Source organism: Plectrocnemia conspersa, unplaced genomic scaffold, assembly GCF_051122295.1.
Source record: "Plectrocnemia conspersa isolate PC_06_02 unplaced genomic scaffold, ASM5112229v1 ptg000003l, whole genome shotgun sequence".
Taxonomy (NCBI): domain Eukaryota; kingdom Metazoa; phylum Arthropoda; class Insecta; order Trichoptera; family Polycentropodidae; genus Plectrocnemia; species Plectrocnemia conspersa.
Window position 1 is genome coordinate 13975102 of NW_028277167.1, and position 16957 is coordinate 13992058.

At 33.0% G+C, this 16957-nt stretch overlaps 1 protein-coding gene across 7 annotated transcripts in view; it reads right to left on the reverse strand.

The window, feature by feature from the left end:
* The window catches only part of Syx1A (Syntaxin 1A), an 89429-nt gene that overhangs the window by 7375 nt on the left and 65097 nt on the right, over positions 1-16957 (reverse strand). For 4 of the 7 annotated variants that reach the window (XM_088183086.1, XM_088183088.1, XM_088183091.1 and 1 more), the window contains exons 4-7: positions 1202-1276; positions 879-1135; positions 678-815; positions 166-276 (exon numbers count right to left, since the gene is read on the reverse strand). In XM_088183086.1, the coding sequence (XP_088039212.1) occupies positions 166-276; positions 678-815; positions 879-1135; positions 1202-1276 (581 nt within the window). The remainder of the gene's footprint in view (positions 1-165; positions 277-677; positions 816-878; positions 1136-1201; positions 1277-16957) is intronic. The other 3 variants (XM_088183089.1, XM_088183093.1, XM_088183092.1) reach the window with 1 other exon arrangement.

The window sequence follows — 16957 nt, forward strand, 5'->3', positions numbered from 1 at the left end:
AAAAATAAAATAGCATAAAATAAATAATAAAAAAAATTAACATCAAGCATGAATGTCAATAAATTATGGGGGTAAAAAAGGAAAATTATCGGATAATGGATGAAAAAAAAAACAAAAAAAAATTAGTAATGCTTGTAAAATAATTTGGAAGTTTTTGGGACTCACCCGACGAGCTTTGCTCTGGTATTTGAGAGCCTTCTTGGTTTCTTGTGTGGCAGTCTGCACATAGTCTACCGCATGCTCCACGTGGTATTCTATGCGATCTATCATTTCACCCTGTCGGATTTTATTTTCTTTATGAAGTATTTTTTTACGGAAAAACCAAAGACAAACTACTACAACAACATTCTCGAGACAAATAAATTAAACTGCCCCATAATAAATTATTGCCGACAATCTTACCAGCGTACATATTTTTAAAACTATAATTACACTTTCTCGATGATCTGTTGTTAAAGAAAAGTATATCCCATAAAATAATCTGAAATTTCCTTGAATTTGATTAAATATCGTAAAATTAACAATAAAGAAGACTCAGTACTTCAATATCGTCAACAGACATTAATTTCCTTGTCATTCTTCAATGAGATAATTGACACCGTCAATTATCAAGATTGACGGAACAATTCCATTCAATTATCGCTAAGAAAACCGTAATAGAAAAACTATATTCTGACCTGGCTTTCGACCAACATCGCCATATCCATAAACATCCCGTGTAATTCCCTGATTGAATTTTCGAGCTTAATGATGTCAGCGTGACGTGCTTCGATATCTGCTAAAGTTTGTTTGGCTTGTTGAGTTTCCATGATAATCTAAAACAAATAAATAAATATTCAATTACTTTATAACGCATGAAAAATCATCAACGGTCATACCCCTTGAGTAAAAACGGCCGAATTTCCTTGTTCTAACATTTCTTCGAGCTCTTCGTTGGTTGTCGTGCGACCGGTGATTTCTAGTTGTCTTTGTATTCTACCTTTGCATCGTTCCCTATAATCCGTTTGCGTACGGTTATATTCGCTCATAACCTCCACAAACTTGCGACTCAGCGTCGAATGCTGTGTCTTTCTTATCCGCAAATCGGCTGAAGACTTATTGGTTTGTTCTTCTTGATCGATATTTTGTTCTATAACTGTAATTGAAAATTTATATTATAACATCATTCGAATGTTTCATATAAATTAGCAAATATAACTACCTTTTAATTTGGCTCGAACTTTGTTAGCTGTTTTCTTGATGTCAGCCATCAAATCTTCTAACTCCTGCTTGGTCTCTGAAAATCGAAGAAATAAAAAATAAATTATTGTTATCAAGTACAGCTACATGGTTCAACGGATATATGATATGAATTAACCTTCAAACCCCATTTTTTCCTTGCGATTTTAAAAACGGCCCAGGACAGATTTGTCATGTGTTTGTCTTTACTCATATTTACTCTTTTTCCCGTATGTTTTAAACGTAAACTCAAATAGGAAGCAAGCATTATCGCTTCAAAGTCACACAAACTCCTGATAAATGGTATTAAAAAAACACACATACAGTGACGTAAGTGCAAGGACATTAGCGAGTTGCCGTGTCAATGCCAAAGATGATAACAACCGTTTTTGGTATTTGGTGTTACACGCACATTGCATCCAACAAAAATTTGTAACTTTGTAATAATAGGGATATCATCATTATATTTTTGTCTATTATTGTACAGAAGAAAGTGAAATTTCACTATGTGCGGTTCATTCACATTATCACGTAATTTCTCGATACAAAGAATTTAATAATGTTTGATGTCCATTTTATAAGCAAACTACTATTATTTTTACATTATTTTATGAACAACATACATTTCAACATACATGTGAAATTAAAAAAAATGTTAAAATGTGCACACACATATTCTTCAATAAGATAAAAATAATTTACAAAAAAATTAGAGGTTCTATTCTCAACACAACGTCAAATGCTTGGCACTATTCGTGTCATGAGTGTCATTAGAAAATCTTTTTTTAATAAAGCAATTCAAATAATAGTTTGCATCACGTAGCTCTCAAATGCATAATCGATTATAATTTTAGCTATTGATACAATGATGTTTTTTCCAGAATATTTTATTTAAAAATCAATGTTATTTACTCTATTTCCAAAAGTCCTTTTTATTACTATTTTAAGAAAAACAAACAATGTGTAACTAATTTTTGGTGACAAAAACATGTTGAATATAGTTATCCTTTGTCGGCATTAAAAAGCGTTTCTCAATGTTAAGTCTTTTTTTAAGTAAACGGAACTTTTTAGAAGTTTAATGGTATGCAGTTGTTTATGAAAGCATAAAACAGTTACACGACAAAAAGTTAACCGATATAATGTTAAATAACAAACGTTAATACGACAAAATGTTAACATTTAATATAAATGAATGTTATATATTATTTATTGAATAATAAATTAATTTTATATTCTATTATAATAAATCAATATGTATTCTATAATGTTATAAAATATTATATTTACAAGGTAGGTGTATTGTTTAATTTCGAAAGGTATAAAAATTTTTGAAACAAATGTAGAACTTTATATTTAACAAGTATTGTATTTCACAAAAAGTTTATAATGAAAACAAAACAATAATTAATAAAAAAGGCTTGTATTTTTTAGGTCAGAATTTTAATACAAAGAATTTATATAAAAAGGTCAGAATATAAGCAGCCAGAATAAATATTAAATGGTTAGAATTTAAATTAGACTGGTCAATATTTATATTAAATAATAAGAATTATTTTGACAGATGGTCAGAATCAATTTTTACAGTCAGTATTTATAAAAAATAGACAGTATTTATATTATATGATCTGTATTTTAAACTCAATGTCAGTTTTATGTTGATACATAAACTCAATGTCATTATCAGTGTGTTTTAGGGCCAACATGTTTGGTTGGGCTCGCAACATTGTCAGATGTCAACACAACAAACCAAGCGTTATTCATGGGTGTTCAATGTTCTGACCAACACTCGCTCGCACCTAACCTGTCAACAGTTTTGGTGCGAGCGAGATATTTCTAAAATAAATAATGTATTGCTTATTTATATTTATTAATGTTTTAATATTTTTTAATTCACATGATCGTCATATATTTTAATTCTGATTGTCCTATATTTTTATTCTGACCGTATGCTAAATTTATTTTAACCATTTGATATTTATTCTGACCCTGAATAATATACTTATGACCATTTATTATTTTAATTCTGATCATCCTATATTTTTATTCTGACCATATGCTATTTTTATTTTAATCATTTGATATTTATTCTGACCATTTAATCTGTTGCCAATAAAATACAAGGATTAAAAATCTATAATATATCAAAGACAAAAAAAATCAGACAAAATTTAAAAATAAATAAAGTTAATGTCATATAGGTATTTATATTTACAAAAATGGATGTTATTATTTATTCTATGTATAAAAAATTAATTATTATTAATTTTTAAAATAAAAACTAACTAATAATAGAAAACAACTATTTTACAAATTAACAATTATACATATGCGTGTTGTGTTATATGAACGTATTCTTGAAATTTTAAATGTTCATATACTTTTGCACGATTTTAAGAAATGTTACATCTAGTATATTACATTACCTAAATAATCATAAATGTATGTATTACACATTTATAATTCATTCATTGTTGTATATTGTATATAAAATATGAATTAAAATATATTTAGTTTTCGTCTTTGATGTTTATGTTATAAGTGTATTTATATATTATATATTTTTATAAGTGGATTTATTCGTTATAAACTTTGTGTTAAATACAACACTTATTAAATATACAATTTTATAAGATTATAGAATACATATTTACTTATACATATAAATGTTAACATTCTGTCATATTAACATTTTGTCGGGGAGTGTTATGTCGTGTTAACATTTAATCGTTAACGTTTTGTCGTGACACCGCATTAAACACTTAAATAAGTGATTGCGGCAAAGATCATAACTCACGGTTTTTTTTCATTTGTTTGTATTCTGGAATCTCATTGACGTGATAAATAAATTGCAAAGACAGCGGCTCAATGTGACAAACATTGAAGTGATTAATGAATGTTTCTTTCATGATAAATTGTATGTCGCGCGCGGAGACAAATAAAAATAATTCAACCAAAAATATTGCATGTGCTTAAGTAGATGTGATATAATTGAGAACAAAGCGCAGCGAAGCCAGGTACAAATGTCATTATAATTTTTTTTTAAAACGATAATTTCACCAATCAGACGTGTTTCCTAAGAACCACTGTAAATATATAAACTGTGATTAACCCAGGCTAAAAAATAGGAGAATATAGAATTTCGTTTAAATAAGTTCACGTCTAATTAGGTAACATCTCTAGACGCCAGGGGTGCGACAGTTTTTGAGCCACATCATCGACAGTGAACTTCAGATCGACAACCAAAGAAGAGCAGCACCTTTCTCCACCAGAGGAGCAAAACCCTCAGGGCTTTGTCCCTCGGCTAATCGAGGCTATCATTGCAGTGGCCGTCCTTCGTCAAGTTTGCACTAGACGATCCGTAAGCCATCCTCTCAAGTCTAAATGTGCTTCAAAACCATGTTGTCAGTGGCATATAAATTCTTTTTAATTTATTTTCTTACTTTTTTGCGGTAAATATGTACTTTAATATCAAACTTAAATTTCAATAAAATGGTTCTCTGCATCAAATCAAAGGCTTAAATTGCGTCTGACATACCCTGGCCGTCCAAAATCATCATGAGCTTGATTTAACTGAATCGTTATTAATTTATGAGCATCTATAAGCTATGGATTTCACCACTTCATTATCGTATTTATTTTATTTTTTTAACATTTCATATATCTGCGTGCGTAAATAAAGATGGCAAATATACACAACTTTAAAAAAAAAGGTAAAACAAAATAATATAATACCTATTGCTCACACTCATTACAATAATTGACGAGTCACATAGTAATTATTACTATGTGACTCGTCTCTATTTTTCCATGTTAGAGACTATGTATTTTAGAAGCAACTGCAAAATGCTCAATTCAAAACGTTAACAGATGTGCCAAGGCTCAACTAAAACAAGTGTGAACCAGTTACATTTGACTTTCGCGACGCTTTTCCTTCTCAGTAGCGAGACTTTAATAGGAATCTGATGAGATCCATTTGATTAAGTGTAGATGAATATGAATGCACAGTAAGATACATTTAATTAAGTGTAAACTATTTTAATTTAACTAATATCGTATTTTTATTACGTTGATTATCAGTCCAGCACTTTTCGTCAAGTTATCCGAAATGCAAAGTTAATCTAAAGAGGGCGACAACTACGCGAGTCACGATATCGCTAATTACAAATCCGGGAAGATAATCCCGGAGACGATGGAGCTACGGAACGTTACAAAGCCGTTCAGATCTTAATCGTCCGCGGATAGCGGCAGAAAGATTGGAAAGAAAAACTACGTAACTCTTCGCCTGCGAAAGGGTGAGTTTAATTTTCAACGACGACGAAAATAATTTCCGTTTCGTCCCGTTTGATATGCGAGATGCGCATCGTGTGCAAAGCCCGACACGGAGCTGCGCCCCCAGCTGGTAAGTTATTATCATCGCGGTCATTGAATAAAATTCAGTTTGGCAACGACACTGGCGTAATGTACGTGCATACGCGCACGGACGGCGCGAGATCGATAACGATTCGTGACCCATGAAAAACAAGCATTTAAAGTGAATAAATAACAAATTCAGCAATGAACGGAATCAACTTCAGCGAACCAGTAGGCGTCGATAAGACGCGGAACGTTCAAGATTTATCTGATATAACACGGATCTACACCTTGTAAATGCATAAAGTATGTATAAGTTTCAGGCCGAGGGGAAATATGGTGAAGCAGCTCACTTGAAAAGTTTCGTCGCATCAGCGTTTCGTCATATTTGCAACATACACAATTTGTTATTATTATCAAATTATAATCATTTCACTAAATACATAATAAATAAACTGTGGGTGTAAGAACGCAATATGGAAATCATATAAAATAAAGTTCGCAAGGAATTCTGAGATAGCGATCTTCGTTATGTAAGACAGACTTAAAAGTAATTTTTAAACAAATTTAAAACGTCCTTGTGATTGATTTGGAAGTCATGAGAGATACGATACAATTATTAATCCTCTTAAACGTAGACACATAATCTCACTGATAATAATAATATGATATATTTTCGATGTTCTCATTATAACATATTTTTATTTGTATTTTAGTTTTTAACATTTTTTTTGATGTTACTGTGACAATATTTTGAAAATATAAAACAATCGGAATTACCACTATGTCATGGAAACAACAAAATTCCATAAAGTAGTGTCTGATCACGTGACCGAACGCTGGTCTGTGATAGTTTGTTTTTATTTGTCCGGATTTGATATACCTTTTCTTGTATCGTATAAATTTTACAAAAATATATTTAATATACTTGAAAAATACAAAGCATGTCAGACGCGAGTTATAAATACATTGTATGTAGTTATGTCTCATCGGTCAAAGAGCACGAGTCAATTCCACATGGAACGAGTCGCAGAAAACTTCTCACGCACAAGAGGGCGCAGAGTTTTATCTATTTTTACAATTTTTACAAATTCAAGAAAATGTATTTGTCGGTTTCTCGCAAAGTTGCCGTCTTACAAAACTTGCGCTTTTGTGCTCTACCGTTTTGACGGTTTGTAATTAATTTATACTTCGAGAAGCAGCACATAAATACAGTAGAAGCCTCGGAGGGTTGAAACTGATTTGAATAAAAAGTAACGAAGTTTTTTTTTTTTATTTTTTATATATTTTACAAGCAGTGAGAATTTCAAAAATGGATACATAAACTAGGCAATGTATGCACTTGTCTCAGTACACACAAAATAAATTATGAACAATGTAACTAGTTAACATATGGCTCACTTTTCGGTGTTTATCAGTGTTCAAAATGAAATAATTTACATATTTAATTGGTATTTTGAACCAATTATGTAATGTAAATCTTGTAACGAATTTATATAATCATTGCAAAGTTGTTCATGGGGTGTTCACTGTTTTGACCAATGCTCGCTCGCTGCCGCTTGCTTGCACCTAACCCGTCCAACGATATTATTTTGTATTATTGGCTCGCGATTAGGTTGATTGTCAAACACGCTTGTCTGCCCACGTCGTAGTTTACATATTAACATTAAAACATACATTATCTAGGGAAAGTATACACGTAATGTAACATTGTAAACTTTAACTAAAACTCATAGTTAGTGCATACTTTATCTAGTCATTGTATACTTTATCGAAATTTAACACTAACTGTAACACACACTAAACTAAGCGGAGAAACCCATTTTCTTCAACAAATTTATGAAACGGTGGAATTTTGCGAGATTATGGTTCACGCCAAAGACGGGAAAAATTATAGTAATTCTGATAAAAAAAATATATTTATTTAACCATTATTTTTTTAAGTACTGTAAATAATAAATATTTACATGCTATCCACGAGCGAGCGTGTGAAAGCATAAAAAAGTTTGCGCTCTTCAAAGTCTTCAAGTGCCACATAATTAACGACCTCTCTCCCATCAAGTCGAGCCCACCACAAACGAAATTAGACTCAATGAAAAGGGATGCTCAAAAGGAAAGAAAAGGAACGGGGGCATAATCTGCACGTCTCAACTTTTCCAATTGACTCCGAGTTTTTCCAAGGCAGTTGATTGGCTTGAGATTTTATTAAGTTTAGAATATTAGAACCTGTATGCATAAATACATACAGGTGGCACATAAGTTACTTAACTATTTAATAATTAAATATTTTTATAACGGATTAAACCATTTTAAATCAGCACACTATTAAGCTTTGAAACCTTTAAACTTAAAATAGGTATAAATGTGATCAGTTTCAATGATCCCAATACAGCTTTGTAAATTAGTTATTTGTCACATGATCGCAAAATCAATGCAAAAAATTGTCGACTCTGACTTTTTTGTATGTATGCTAACACAAACATTGATTCTTTTATATGCAGGTTTATGCCTACGGACGAATGTAATACGAGCGCCTACTACCGGCAAAATACTGCTACGATTATAATAAATACAGATTACCGTACCTCGTATGCAGCAGAAAACAAAGGCGATCATAAAAATACCCAAGACGTATGATGTCAGCAGGGTTGTAAATGCGGGTTACCGTATCCCGTATGCAGCAGAAAACAAAAGCAATCATAAAAATACCCAAGACGTATTTCGTCAGCCGCAGATCAAAATGGACTAGAAAATTCTAGTTCTAAAACCAATCTGTGCCAAAACTGCATTGCAAACGGTTATTTTATAACATTGGCTATAAGCAGTATTTTTGTTTAAAACTACATTGTAGGTATTCACAGTAGGCGTCAAAAAATAAAATAAAAATATGAGGTTAAGTGAATGTTATTATTTTTAAACTAATTTTTTAAATTATTTTCAGCTATGGAGAAAAAATAAGTTGTGGCATTTGTTTGACTTTTTTTAATATTAAAACTAATATAGTAAGATATCTCGCTGCGCAGCCAAATATCTAATATACAAAATTCCACTATTAAATGGGGGGGGGGGGGGTACGTTATTTTTTTTTTTCGGAGGTTGTATAATACAAATTTATTAAATAAGCTATTAATTAAAATTATTTGCTTTAAATTTAGCAAATTTTGAGTCCCAAATTGAAGCTTGAGAAATGTGGTCACTTTAATTTATTAAACCAGTTCAGGCGTCGCCAAACCGCGGCTCACGAGACGCATGTGGCTATTGGGGTAAGTGCGTGCAGCTCTTTGTTTGCCAAATTCACAATTTTTCTGGATTTCAAAAACAAAAAAAAGTAAAATATCACAAATAAATTTCTTGAATCACAAATTACAAAGAAAAGGAAACACTACGTTTTCGATGTTTCTTTTAAGTGCTGAATTAATTTTCATAAAAAGTCATCTAGTTAGTCAATTATACAGTAAATTAATTAGGATTTTTTATAAGTTTATATTCATTCTATGCTGAATCTATATATCTTTAATTATTTTTTTTTACTTTTTGTCTAATTACGTGACTTTTATAAAAATTAATTCGGTACTTACAAAAATCTATTATTTTTTGTTAAGCGTGGGATAAATCAGAATTTCGCACCTAAGAGCCGTACATGGTGATTCAGATTTATCCGCACCTAGCACATCAAGGGTTAAGGAAGTGATCTCATTCGAAAATAAATTGTTCCTTTTCGCTACAGATTTAGAGAAGAAATCCTTGATTCATTTTGAAGAATTGTATAAATATCGCCAAAAAAGCAGTGGCTTCATTATCATTGATAATTTTAAGACAGCAATATTATGAAGGAATATTTTTTGCGATGATTCCAAGAATTTAAAAATAGTAAACAAACATTAGCTTTTGTTTTAGTCTGCTCATTGCAAAATTTGTCAAATATTTTTTTCTCCATTTAATATTGACACGAGCACTTTTGAAAAACAATTGGTGGATTTAAAGAGTGAAAAGCTCAAGATTTGTAAGCCTTGCCACTGAAATTTAAGATATGAAGAGAGAGAAATGCAATTTAATTTCACAAAATATGTGAAACGCTCTAACTGATTTTTAATAGCCTTCCGAACTCATCTGACCAATTGGAATAAATTGCATCTAGTATTCTTACATATTTGGGTCTACGTATGCCTGTGAGGTCATTTTCAAACAAGAGCAATTTGAGAAGCCAAATAATTGACGAAAATTTGAAATTAAAAACTACAGGTTATACACCAAATATACAGAAACTGTCCAAAGAAATGCAAGGTCATAATTCACATAAGTTTTAATGACATTGTATATTGTGTGTTATTCATATTCTGTAAAAATTATATATAATACATATATAATTTCAACAATAAAAACATATTTTATATATATTTACTATATTATATATATTATTAGTTTTATTCAGAAAATCTTTTTCACTTCATAAACAAACAATTAAAACTTATAATTAATTAAATTAAATGGATCGTATTTGTTGAAAACTATTTATTGCTCTAGAAAAAATCTAAACCGTTGTGCTACTCATATTTGGCTCTTTTGATCCAGGAGTTTAGTCGAAGTCGGTACATTTCTACTGATTACAACGCCGCAACCCTGGCTTTTACGACAAAGAAGAGGATACAGTTTAGCTCGAGTAGTTTTAATTATTTGAATTGTTTCACCTATGTGGGATTTCTACGAAAGTTTGGAATCTAGTGTGACCAACGTATTTTGCAGTATTCTGCCAATTAGGGTTTTAGTATTTAAATTTGAGTCTCGTTTACTTCTTTGTGAAAACACTACTGCGGTAGTCTATCTACCATCACTCGATGGGTATTTTTATAGAAGCATAGAATGGCCGCGTCGTAAGACAATTATAAATTTTAATTTAATCAATTTAAACAAAATTCCTGCCTGCCAAATCCGATCCAAAAGTTTAACAATATAACCTTGTCAATTCAAAAATAAAATTACAATGCGAGTTATGGACTACCTAAAATTAAATTAAAACTCTAAGCATATTTTTACAACAAAGGCATTTACGTCTGAATAAAATGACGGAGCCACAACATAACTTCTCCATTCAGAAGTTCAACTTGAATATAACGCCGACAAAATAAAGATTACGTAAAAAATCAGCCATTCATCCCGCTTGCATCGCACGCGACTCGTAAAATAAATAAAGAATATGGTGAGACAGTAGGAGCGGAGTAGGGGCGTTTCGCCCCCCGAAGCGGGGCGGCGAGTGACCCCCTCGCCCCGTTCCGGTTTCGTTAATTTTCCCGCCGGTGAATGAAGGCGGCGGCGACGAAGGCACGCGGAGGCTCAACAATGAGGCTGGTGTTGCGGCGAGTCCCGCTATTGATCCTGCGCGTGGGAGGGATTCCGCCCCCGGCGACCCTGCCGCCCCCCGCTTCCGGCGGACAGCTTTGTCGGAGCGGTTCCGCCCGAGGGACGTGCAATCTATTCAATTACACATCTTACGCTCCCGTTGCCCTTTTTTCCACTCCGGCCGGAATCTTTGTTTGCGAATACATTATGTAATAGTGGTCGCCCCCCAAATTCGCCGCCCCCTGTAACACCTACGCGGTACGCCCGCCCCGCTGCGGGGGTGGACCGATGCGGGTTCGACGCGAATACGTAATGACGCACGCATCCGTCCGGTTCCGGCTGCACATTACGACAGTTTTGTTGCCCTAATTTCACTTCGCAAGCTTTCAAACGCCACTTTGGCGCCTTGTTAGCTTACGGATTTAGGTGCGAAATTAATTTTCGCAATATTTAAGACGAAAAGGGCAGTGACGGCAGTTTGTAACTGGTAACTGATGTGACCATCTTTCGGTCTAATTATTTCAAAACATTAAGGTAGTTCTGTAAAGCTCTAAGCAAATATCCATAAATTCTTTGTCATGATGGAACAAGTGCCCTCTCTATTATCCATTCGGCCACTTCCAACCGATTGATTCTTCCCATTTGGTCATTTGCGAGCAGCACTTAGTGGAATTTGATTCGGTGTCAGCAACTCATAGTACACGATACGATGGATACACAACACGATCGATTTACAATGGTTTGTACTGGCTCACCCAGCTGCGACTGTGATTGTTGTACTAAACCCATTTTTCATCGCTAGTGATAAGTTGTTTGAAAAAATCAAACATCCATCAAACTTAAGTTAAACATCTCGAAACAGTAGTGGCAGTAATGTTTAATGAACGACTAGTGTTTCTTCTAGAGAAAAATGTCAAATCGAAAATTTTTATAAGCATTTTTTATTACATATATAAAATTAAATTTGTATGAATATTTTAAAAGGTTTACAACCACTGCCCATTTTATAACGCTGCACAAGTCAAGGCGGGTCATACCTAATATGTATATTTCTTGGAAGCGGTCTGGGATAAAAATAAATATCTTGTTTACAAAATTGTAACACTCGAACTCGTTTTATTTTTTAGTATAAAAGAAGACACTCAGATAAGAAACATTTCCGAAGGTGTTCATGCTAGATGTTTGAAAATATGCATACTTTCTCGGAAGATCGAAAGTATTTAAATGACCAATAATTATTTTGCTATTTTCTATTAACTCTAACCGGCCGGCGGATTTATCTTTGCTTTGGTGAGGTAAGAAACCGCTCCGATAAAAATAAATTACGCATGGGAATTGATATATAAAAAGTATTTATATATATACATATATATTTTATAATTGTCTCACGATTACTATTGATAGCCATATCATTTTTTATATTATTTTTACGCCTTAAAACTTTTGTTTTGGGCGCGGATTATGAGCAGGATCAGCGAATATGGTAACCGAGCTCTCTGAAAATAATACAACTGTATATTCTGACGACTGGTTAATGACATTTATTTATTTAAATCTTTCCATATTTATACTAAATATTTAATCAATACACGTGTATTAATGACAATCACTTATTAATGAGCAACACGTGTAAAATATTAATTACATTCAATTAATTTGTAACATGTGTCTATTCGTTTTGCTATACGAATTTATTTAATAAATATAATATGCAGTTAACTAATAGTAATATTTTTCAATTGAACAGTTTCTTTAAATACATTTTTGGATTTAAATAAACTATTGAAGACATACAATTTCTTCAAATACATTTAATACATCATTAATGTGATTCACAGTTTTAATGAATGAGTTTGTTGAATAAATAATACGACCCATTTCAATTCCATTCGGCAGATCAATTTAACTTTTAAAAGTATAGAATGATTGATTTTCTTTTGCTACTTTATATGCAGTTCGGAATCTTTTTGCTGTTATAACTTTTTCGCGAGATAATGATTTTTTAAATTTTTCTGTGATTAAATTTCGTCAAGCCAGTGGCACGGTACGCTTCATAAGATTCCCATGTCATCTGGACGAAGAACCGTTACACGAAAGAGCATGCTTTATCTCTTTCTTCGTTGCATGCGACACCACTCCCACTTTTATGTCTAGGGGATCGGCGTCAGTTCTGGATTGTTAAATGAATAAATTTGATTAACCTACAATACCACTAACTTCATTCCATAATTTTACTACTTATGTATCTGATTTTTTTAAATTTTGTGCAGAATTTTAACGATATTTTAAATAAATATAATTATTATAGTCATTATTAAATGTATTCCTACTATTTTTGTTTCCAAAAGCAATAAAATATTTATATTTATTATAAGAAAAGAGCGTTATTACTTAATAAAAATAAAATGGTAAATATTTCTTTAGAAGCGCAGGGTAACACCCTGACGGTGTATGACTGAGAAGCAAATAGTAGTGGATTCTAATTAGAATGTAACGGTAAACCATCGAGCTCGATAGGGAATCTTATGATGAGCACGGTACAGCGCACGACAGAAACTGGCTGCGTGGACCCGACAGAGCACGTCGTTTACCTTGATTAATTTAATAGTACCGATTCAAGTATATTTATACATATATTAATTGGAAAAACTATTGTTTTCGAAAGCTTTTTAGGCGATCTGGTCTTTCTTATTTCGTGACCCGGTACAGAATCGCAACCCATAATTTTGGAAGCGCTTATCTACAACGTCGGCTTCAAATACAGCAAAAAATTCTGACGCGTTTTGGTATTTCGATTGTTTGATTTATACATATTAGTGAAAATGATATTAAATATTATGAAGCAGATAAGAATTTCCACATAAAATTAAACTGCTAATAGTATCGACCTTCTCATTACCTTTTCCACCAACTTTATCAACTACGTTCGATAGTTATTAGGGCACGGGGTGCATGAAAAATCGCTTCAACAAATACAGTATCGTATTGAGTAATTAAATTATATAACCCTTGATATGCAACCGTGAATTGAAAACGTGAATGGTTCGCTGCTACATCCTCTCCATTATTTCATACTGGAGTGGAAGAACGGACTCTAAGCCGTTTTCAAATAACATTATGAATCATGGAAAAATATACAATTTATAAGGAGGTTAGAATGGTGTTTTTATATTTCATATATTTGCATTTTAACTTTTTCCTATATTTGCAAAATATGTTCCAACCACTCCAATTAATTATAATTGGGTGCGATTTAACAGAGAATTATTTTAAAAGATATGTATGTGTATTTAAATAAATACTATATTCGATAAAACTATTTGTATATGCATTTCAATAATAAACAACGAGCATTAAATAAATATATTTGTGTGCATTAAAAATATGCACATATTATTCGTTTTAGTGCACACTACAAATAAAATATTGCTCAATTTAATATATTTTATTGTACATAAACATATATTATTTAATGCTCATTTTTGTATTATTGTAATGCACAAACAGTTATATTATATAATGCTCATTTAAATTGTCCTTGTTATAACTCCGTGTGACATTAGCCAATTTTCAGCCTGAACCGAGGGGCGTGCGGTGTTAAAACATGTCAAATACACGCACTCAAATTAGTAATCAGCAGAAGGCGGACCGAGTACGCAACGATACAACAATTATACAAAAAATAGAATTTATTTTCAGACTTAATCGTACGCCATTCGTGCAATAACGAACGCCATAATCGCCGAAAGTTATGTGCCGCCATTTTCAACGTATGTAGAAACGGTGTACTTCGACGATTTGCGCTAGGCAGTTAATAATAGAAACAACTATCGATTGTAGCATGTTTGATTAGCAAGAACCGTGGCAGAACGTTTAAAATAGTTCTTGTAATAGGCGTTTAGCATCAATAGGACGATAAATTGTCTCTTTCTCATGAAAACGGTTTCGCTGACTCGCTAAATAATCTCGAATTCGCAGACCATTGATCGCGAAAGTATTAACTTAATAACCTGTCGGAAAGGGGTCGATCGAGCCGCTTCTTTAAACGTTCGCTCTCCAGAAGAAACGCCACACTTGACTTTATATTATATTTAGAATAAACCGATTAAGCGAAAAAAAATCAAGTGGGTCGGAAGGGTCGACTCCCGCGAGGTTTGTCGCGCTTCGAGTTAATATATTTAAAAGGGATGAGAGTCTTATATCAGAAAAAAATCTGATACAAGAAGCGTCGTCTAACGACGAATGTATTATATACATAAAATAAATAATACAATGAAATGGAATATTACTTGCAGGTTGCAGGCGAAGGCGCCACTTTAACGAAGCGACAGTATCTGCTGCTAACGTAACCGTCAAAAATGACAGGGACGTCTAAGGTTGGTTTTTTTGACAAATTGCCTGTATATGATAAAAATAATTTCTAGTAGCAAATTCTATTTTTAACACACAATATGTATTTTTTATCTTATCTTATTTATGTCTTAGAAGTATTATTACAATTTAAAAGAGATCTTTTCGGCAATGTGTATGCATATTTTAAAACAAAAATTCACCCTTGATTTCCTATTATTATTGAATTGCTTGAAATTAAACCTGCTTTTCCTCTCCATTATGAATACATCTCTCATTGTTAATTTTATGTCACAATGTGGCATCCAAAACACATGTATATGTAACGACAAGTGAAAGTGATTCAGCAAAAAAACGTCGTGTTATACGCAAGGATACGATAGATACGATATAACTGAAAAGAAAACGATGTGAAGTCGGGTAATAAATATAAAAAAATAGACCCAATAAAATTTTCACTACTCAACCGGTTACGCACTAAAACCATTTATTTATCGATCTACACAAATCCTGTCAGTAAAGCGCCTGGCAAACTTTTCAGCGTATTTTTTTCCCAATCAACAAACTTTCGCTGTAATGGGCCACATAAAATCGTCCCTCCGGCGATTTTTCGCGTACGCAAACAGTCCGCGTGTCGTTTATTTTTTTACTCGTAAATTGCGCACATATTTCACCGAACCAAGCGACAAAGGCCAGAAACGCCCTCAGCCTGACGCTGTAAAAATTAACAAAAAGAAGAAGACTGAATGAAAAAAAGTGCGACAAAGATTCGGCAGCGATCGATACGTGACAAATTATTCGACACATACACACACACGATTTGTTGGCACGCGACGTGCCTATTTCGAGCCCTTCAAGAGCGCGAATTCATTCCGGGGTTGTAAAGACCCCCGAGCGAAGTTATTCGTGGTAGGGTGGCCATTGAGCAAACGTCTCTCTCTCTCTCTCTCCCTGGTTCGACACACCGCGTACTCGTTATATACATATATAAGGACGAAGGTCAGACCTCACTGGCTATTTTACGCTCTTTACCTTTATCGCCGATTTCTTCCGTATCGATTTGTCGCTCATTACATAATTATGGTCGCAACGCGTACCTACAGATACGATTCGCGGTCGTTCGTGACCTGTCCGTAGAGGAAAGAGGGCTCGCAGGTCGTACGTTACTAACTCCGGCTAGCGCGACACGCTATATGCAAAACTAATGTACGAGTAATTGAAATATGGGGAAAATTAATATATTTTGCGTAAACCTAAATAGCAATTTATTATATTTTGCCGATACTTTTTGTGTTAACTACGCCGAGGCATGCGATCGCTAAAATGAATCATTTAAACACGTCTCTTAATAATTCGTTTTTGATAAAGCTGTGAAGTAATTCGAAGAAAATTGCATAAGTAGACATAGATCGCGAAACGGCGGAAAATGTGTAATGCTGCGATTGTATATATACAAAAAATAATGATAACATAGTTTACCAATCGCAAATGATACCCATTATTTGTTTTGTAAACGATGGGCTTCGTCACGTGTTACGTCATGTAAAAAAACATTAAATAAAATTATATCAGCATGGACAGCTTACACGGGTATTTATCGTTCGCCAGGGTTGCAAAAACTAAGCAATGTATCGTTAAATATTCGCGGTGATAGGGACAGCTCGCTAGACGACGAAGTAAATCAATGCTATTTCTGCATGCG